Here is a 7,500-nt window from a genome sequence, read left to right on the forward strand (position 1 = left end):
CAAACGACACATTGGGGTTCTCTTGGAGTCGGCTCCTCAAGAGAAAAACTAGAATGCAATAAACACATTTATCAGCTTATTATGCTCTTGGCTGTGACTTAAATATTTGTTAGGTAATAAGATTAAAAAGAGGCTTTAAGCCTGCTTTTAACCCAATGGCGACGGGTCACGGCTATCGCCGTCATAACAATACGCCCGATTTGAGGCGTGCGGCTGTCCGCAGCGGCGCCGCGCCAAAACGCCCCGAGGCAATGATTCGGCTTGATGTACCGAATTCACACGCTCAGAGTCGGCGCGCTGCCGCCGTTCGCCAGAGCGTAGAGTTTTTTTTTATTTTCTATACCCGACGCCATTGGGTTAAGGGTTGTATCTCCTCAGTGACCACAGCCAGGACCAAACAAACAAACAGTTGATAGGGCACCCAACTTACAGCAGGCTCAGCCATGCATAATATGATAGGATGCCATTAGTGTGAAGGATAGTCTAGAATGCCTTGTGAGTGGCCACTACCCTGGAATGTGTTAAAACTCTTTTGGAGCTTATCCTGAACTATCCAGAGTTACACCATTTTACAGTAAACCAGAAAAAAAAAAAAAAAAAAAAAAAAAGCTAAGCTAAGCTCTGGCAAACCACAGCAATGCGCCGACTTTGAGCGCGGGAGTTCGGTACATCAAGCTGAATCACCGCCTCGGAGCGTTTTGGCGCGCCACCGCGGCGTACAGCCACACGCCACATTTTGAACGGTTTGTTTTCACGTCTATAGACGTGACCCGTCAGGAAGAGGTTAAAGACACTCCCATGATATCCCCTTGTTATGGTTAGCTCCTTGGATCCGGTTGCTTCCCAGCAATCACATGGCCCAAATCTGGCTTATATGAACGGACACTGCTGGGTGTGGTGGTGTCAAGACTCTATGCCTCTTTGCAATGTTATTTTCTCTTTCTGCATAAGTCTTATTAGTTTTTTTGCCATTTTATGTTGATATTTGTCATTTGATTTGCTTCATCCAGATGGTAATATACAGTTTTCCTTGCACAAACTCATCTAGGTAGTCTATAACTTGGTGCAAAAATAATAAAAAATTTCCTGTAATACAACCTGCACCACCAGTCACAGTAGCCAGGAATAGTATTGAACTGGCATCCTCCCTAGAGCCAGTGCTCTTCCAGTCATTGCTCAAGGACACGACAGTCCACACTTATTTATTGATAGAAATAATGGAAAATCCCTCTCTAAGCGCCATGCGAGTCCAATCCCCTCCAAGAGGTTTGTGTACTTGTGGCAAGTCTTTCTCGTCACCCCAAATTTCAGGTGAAGCCTCCGGAGTCGGTGACACCGAGAGATTTCTGATACCTTGATTGAGGTGTTAAATAACTATATATTCTTTGTTTGTATTTTTTATTTAATGTATGATCTCTTCCTTTTGCAGGCGAGGGACAGATGAAGCGGATTTAGTACCAGCAAGGCAGGCAAATGTTCGTTGTCCACAAGTTGTCATCAAATTCTACGAAGAGAGGCTTACCTGGCATTCGTCAACCAATGATGAGGAAGAAGGCAATCATGAGGCTGATTAGATTATATTTTTTTAATGTTAAGACCTCTCTTCTTCTTTCAAGTAGGCAATTATCTAAGGGATCATAATGGATCTTAATGGTGTACTAGTTAGTGTTTAGATATAAGTAGGAGAGTAAAGTACATGTGTCTTCATCAATTTTCTTTAAAGAATAGGAGTAGGATCATCTGATAATCACTTATACCTGCGAGTTACAGAAGTCATTTTTATATAAAGTCATGATGTTGCTTTTCCTTATTTTTGCAAGTAGAGATTTTTTGTAATAGGTCTGAAAATATTTTTTATTTTCAAGTGTGAAATATAGATTGTACAACTATTTCACTTAAGGGTCCATGTCATGTGAATTTTTTGTTTCAGTAATTGTAGAGTAATTGGCTTGTGGATTTTCTGTAAACCTGTGATTTTTTTCCCTTTCCACTTATATGTAGGTGTTGCTAAGTAAACTTTTTTTTTTTATTATAATTTTGTCTTCCCTTTTGAAATCTATAGTCATACCAATCTCAACTGTAAAACAGTGTAAAATGTTACCATGTATAGTTTCTTCATTTTGTTAGGTTGATTATTTTGCATTTGTTCCTAATCACCATTCCCCAAGCAAGTATGTGAGTGCAGGAAGCATGTTTGTTTCTCTTGGTGCACTGCTTTCCAGTTTTAAAATTCCTTTCTCTTCCATTAAGGAGAAAATCTGGCTAACTAAAGGAAATTAGTCCCATAAAAAGTAGGTGGCACTGAAACAAGTATGCCTGAAAGTACCTCTCTATAGAGATGTTACTTAGATGGAGATTTGTTTTATTTTTGTCTATATTACTAAAAAAAAAAAAAAAAAAAAAAAAAAAAAAAAAAAAATCCATGGAGCTCACTAGGGCAGGAAGGCATTTTTTCAGTGCAGATATGCTGGAAATGTAACTCACTCTTTTTTATATACGACATCCAAGGGAAGTAGTGTATGAATTGACAAAGGATTTGTGCATTGAGCATTTTATGTAAAGTCCATTGTTTCCATTTCATTGTACAGTTTGTTTTATTGAAGAAAGAGTCTGCTAGAGTAACCGTCCTCTCCATCGACATGTTACATCTATTATGGAGAGGTTCTAGTTATTTAGTCCCCTTGTAACCACAGTACAAAAGTGGTTCTCTAGTTGACATGATTAGTTTATTGCTTGGAAATAAAGTAGTTAAGTCTCTAGTGATTTTTAAAACCTTCCTAGCAAAAGAAAAAAAAAAAGCTAAATCTTAGGGAGTTCAGATCTTTGCATAATGCATAGGAAATTATAACATTGAATAGAATACCAAGCTTAGGAAAGGTGAAGGTGCATCTGTAGATCAGGCTTTAATTTCCCTGCTGAATTTTTATTATTGTACCTGGGATTACCCTTCGATTAATAAGTAGTAAAGGCCTGGATTTTACAAAACATTTTGTAGAGCCTCCTTTTCAGATTTATTTTCTTCTTTAAGGCATTTGGATCATATAACTTTCTAACCAAAAACTGAGCATTCAAATATAAAAAGAAAAACTTGAATCGGCAAAGATAAAGCTATGCACATTGTTAACCACTGACCCTGGATGATAAAAATACATGTCATGTCCACTGTGATATTTTAGTTAATTAACAAAGAGTCGATCATATGTTTTACCTGTCTTTCCTGTGTCTTTGATTTTAATTTTTTTTTCTGTTATTGTTTTTTTAATAACATTACTATAATCATAATGTCAATAATAATTGATAATAATAGCATTAGAATGTCAATAATAATTGATGATAATAGCATTAGAAGAAGAAAAATCTTGCAAATTTAACAAATGTGGGAATCGGGCACAATCACTCGGGCCTACAAACTGACTCCTTATTGGGGACTGAGCATTGTGGAGCCATCTTTGTGCAGCAAAATTAACTAAAAAGCTACAGCGGAGAGAACACAAACGGCAAATGGGTTAAAGTATCCTGACATTTGATATGATGAAGAACTTATACACATGTGAAGGACCAGCATTCTATTCAAATTAAATATACTTTGTCCTGTAAGGTAAACTGTATCAAAGTTAGTCTTTATTAACCTAATTGGCACAGATGGCAAAAATACATGCCTTACTCACTGTAATATAAGTTCATTTAATGTATTTACCTGTAGATGGCTCTACAACTGCTCAGTCACAAAGGGGTCAATAATTAGTCCTATGATTTTAATAATAATTTAAGAAGAATAAGGCTGTATCAATAGTATTAGAAAAAAAAAAAAAAAAACATTTTCCCAGAATTACAAGAAGTGGGGAAGTAAGGAACTGTCACTAGGGCCTACTGATAGACTCCTTGCTGACTGACCACATGTGGAACCATCTATGTAACAAAGTTCATAAAAAAAACTACAGGGGACAGTACATAAATCAGTAGACATTGGGATATAAGGGAAGTTTGAGATGGGACTTTAAAAATGGACAGCTTTTATATGTTGGTACTTTTGTACTATATGAAGGCACACCCTCTTTTGTTAGCATTTTGTGTAAGCATTATAGAAAAACATGTCAAACCCAAAAGCTGATACTTTCATACTGACAACTAATGCATGATAAAAGAATGCTACAGTGCCGTTAAGATGCAGATATTTTTATAATACAAATATTCCTCTACAATGGTGAATGTGATTGTGGAAAAAATGTGAGTAAGGACTGTAATTTTGATACAAGAACGAACAAGTCAAAGGGTAGCTGAAAATTTTTATAAAACATTTTACTCAGGGCATATATTTACAACCATAATATCATTTTTAGAAACTAGACAATCCTTATCTTGTCCATCTCAGTATGGTGGATGACTAGCCTGGAATGGCTATTTATGGAAGGAACTAGTCATTTTTTATCCCCCCTCACAGCTCTGACAGCACTCTCCTCTTCCAGAATACCTCCAAAAACCAGTAGGCAAACTTTACTTCGTCTCGTCACAGTTACATCCGAAAGTCAAGCTAAAGCATTAATCCTGACAGACTTCATTGGCAAACCCATTCCTGTCCAACATCTTCCCACCCCCAATACTTGGCCACACTCGCCTGCCTCATAGACCATGGTGCAGTGTCAGTACAATGCTACATCATTCCCCCTAGAGGCCATTCTAAGTCCCCCACCAATATTGCCAAGATTACTTGACCTCCCTTTTAATGTTTACATAGGCAGAGAATCCCTCCCTATCCGACCATATCAATTTCCCCCTCCCCCCACATCAATGTCAGAATTGTTGGCGTCTAGGCCATCTTGCCAAACACTGTCGTTCCACAGCCTGAGGCCCTCCATGTGCCCAACCTGGTCATAATCGATCAAACTGCTGTGCACAATCACGCATACGTGCCAGTTGTGGTGGCCCCCATAATGTACTATATAGGGTCAAACCCACCTACAAGCTTGAGTCTGAGATGGTAATTATCAGATTCAGACTTGGCTTCACTCTGTGCGAAGCCAGACAGACATTCTTACTTCTACCCCTACCTCCCCCAGTCAAATTCTTTTGCCATTCTAAATCCAGACACTAATATCTACCGTTCTCGCCTCCTTTCCCTCTTTGTACTACCTGCAGCAGACAGTCTAAACGTTCCACCCCTTCTAATACCACACACTCATATCCACCTACTTCTGCCTTTAGTCCTCAGACACCAATCTCTTCTTCCCCTTGTAAGAAAACCTTCGTTTCTCAAAACTCCCCAACCTACTCTACTACAGAAACTATTGAAGATATTCGAAGCTATCTGCTCGAATCCCAAATCGATACACAAAACCCTCATCCACCCTCCAATATCACCGGTATCCATTCTCCTCCTCATATTCCTCCTACAACCCTTCCTCCTACTTTCTCCCAACACACCCCATCCCCCCAGCTTCATCTGCATTAACCCACCACCCATCAACATTCCCTCCTCCTCACTCTTTATGTCTCATCTATACTTATCCATCAGAAATTACTATATGTTTTACCTCCTTTTCAAACCACTGTCTTTGCACAGTTATTGGCATCTTTCTTTGCCTCTGGACCACAGCTATTTCAGTCTACTTCTCCGCTGACTCTAATTTCCCAACTCCAGCCACCTTTCCTTATAATTGGTGATTTTAATTGCCGTCACACTCTTTGGGGTGATTCTACCACTACCTTCCGTGGCCGATCCCTAGAACGCTTCCTCTCCACAACTGACCTTGTTATTCTTAATTCAGATCGCCCCACACACTTTGACATGCACACGCAATTGTTTCCATACTCTGACTTCTCTCTGTGCTCCACTTCTCTCCATTTAGACTTCCATTGGTCAGTTCTTGAACACGCCTGAGAGTGAGCTTCCGGGCTAGTACAGTGATAACGTGTCGGCCTCTCATCCGAGGGGTCGGCGGTTCGCGCCCCGCCCAGGCGCGAAAAGTTGCAATTGTCGCCTGGAGGTTATTACTATGGCTGGGCAGTGTCCTTACTACAGAACTGTATGCTCTCCTTTTTGCCTTAAAACACATATACTCACTACCCTCTTCCTCTTATACAATTTTTACTGACTCCCGTAACTCATTAACCCTCAAAGTCAATACACACGACCAACCCCCTTGTTTGTAAGATCCAGAACTGGTTGTTCTACCTGTCCACACGTCATAAAACAATCAAATTTTGCTGGGTACCCAGCCATGTTGGAATCCCCGGCAATGAACAGACAGATACTCTAGCACGCTACGCTGCTATGTCCACATCAAACCAACCACGTTTCTCACATATCCCAGCCACGGATTATTACCCACACTTTAAGACCTTCTTGTATAATCGATGGCAATCTTTTTGGTCAAGTCTCCACACTAATAAATTACATACTGTAAAACTGTCAATCTCCTCCTGGTCAGCTCCATTCCATCGGAACAGACGTTGGGAGACGGCCCTCGCCCGCTTACGCATTGGCCACACCCGTCTAACACACTCCTATCTAATGTCACAATCCGATCCACCCCTATGTCCCTTATGTAATGTTCCTCTTTCAGCCCCACATATTATATTGTCATGCCCACGTTTTGAAGCAGCCCGTACCTCTACTTTCTCCCACCTATCCTCCCTACATAGACATCCCAACTTATCAGACATCCTTACAGAATCTCACACTTTCTGCTTTGACAACCTGTTTTCCTTCCTCAAGCGCATATGTATCCTTCACTTGATCTAATCCTTTACATTACCTCATCCGACCCTAACCCATTCACTCAACAATCCCTTAACCCAGCTTAACAACTAATCACTAACCCAAACACCCTTCACTAACATTAACTATAGTGCTACATGACCTTAGATGTCTAGCACATTTATTTTGCCTTTAACTATTAACAATTAACCATTATGGCTGGGCACCACGGCGGGTAAGTACGAAGCCGAGTCAACACGTTAGCGAGTCGACATTAGTCGTCACACGCCGGTTTCCCCTCATTGGCAAAGTTGACCATTCTGAAAATCCACAAACAAAACCAAAAGCCAAAAAATTTCCCTACTCGCTATATTTGGAATACGCCGCTGATGATCTTAATGTTGAATCGGCAGAATTTGTTTCAATAAATGATAGATAACCTCGCTTTTCCTTCCTTGTCCTCTCTTCTCACCTGTCGGACAACTCACGGAGGCCTTCCACCTTTTCGACTGACAATTTGTTCTTTCTCAGAGGAATAGATACCTCTGCCCCTTCTTATGTCCTTCCCCCCCAAGCTTTTGCCCGTTGTTGTCGTGGGGGGGCTTAGGAGACGAAGACTGAGACCCAATGATGGGGAACTCCCCAACCTTGGGACTCAGCCATCGACTCAACTAATTTTGCATGGCCTTTTTTCCCACTCATACTTTTCGTTTCATTTTCTCCACCAATCCCTTCTACTATTCACCTCCTAAGGTGTGAGTGCCGTGCTGAAAGGATGAAAGGCTGACTTTATGTCAGTCCTG

The 7,500-nt window shown here is 40.5% G+C and overlaps 1 protein-coding gene across 3 annotated transcripts in view; it reads left to right on the forward strand.

The window, feature by feature from the left end:
• The window catches only part of LOC125036343 (chromobox protein homolog 1-like), a 40,097-nt gene extending 37,340 nt beyond the window's left edge, over nucleotides 1-2,757 (forward strand). For all 3 annotated transcript variants that reach the window (XM_047628899.1, XM_047628898.1, XM_047628900.1), the window contains exon 5: nucleotides 1,430-2,757. In XM_047628899.1, coding sequence (XP_047484855.1) covers nucleotides 1,430-1,574 — 145 coding nt within the window. In that variant the 3' untranslated portion in view covers nucleotides 1,575-2,757. The remainder of the gene's footprint in view (nucleotides 1-1,429) is intronic.
• Nucleotides 2,758-7,500: the final 4,743 nt, after the last annotated feature.

The sequence above is a fragment of the Penaeus chinensis genome, chromosome 21, assembly GCF_019202785.1.
Source record: "Penaeus chinensis breed Huanghai No. 1 chromosome 21, ASM1920278v2, whole genome shotgun sequence".
NCBI classification, from domain to species: domain Eukaryota; kingdom Metazoa; phylum Arthropoda; class Malacostraca; order Decapoda; family Penaeidae; genus Penaeus; species Penaeus chinensis.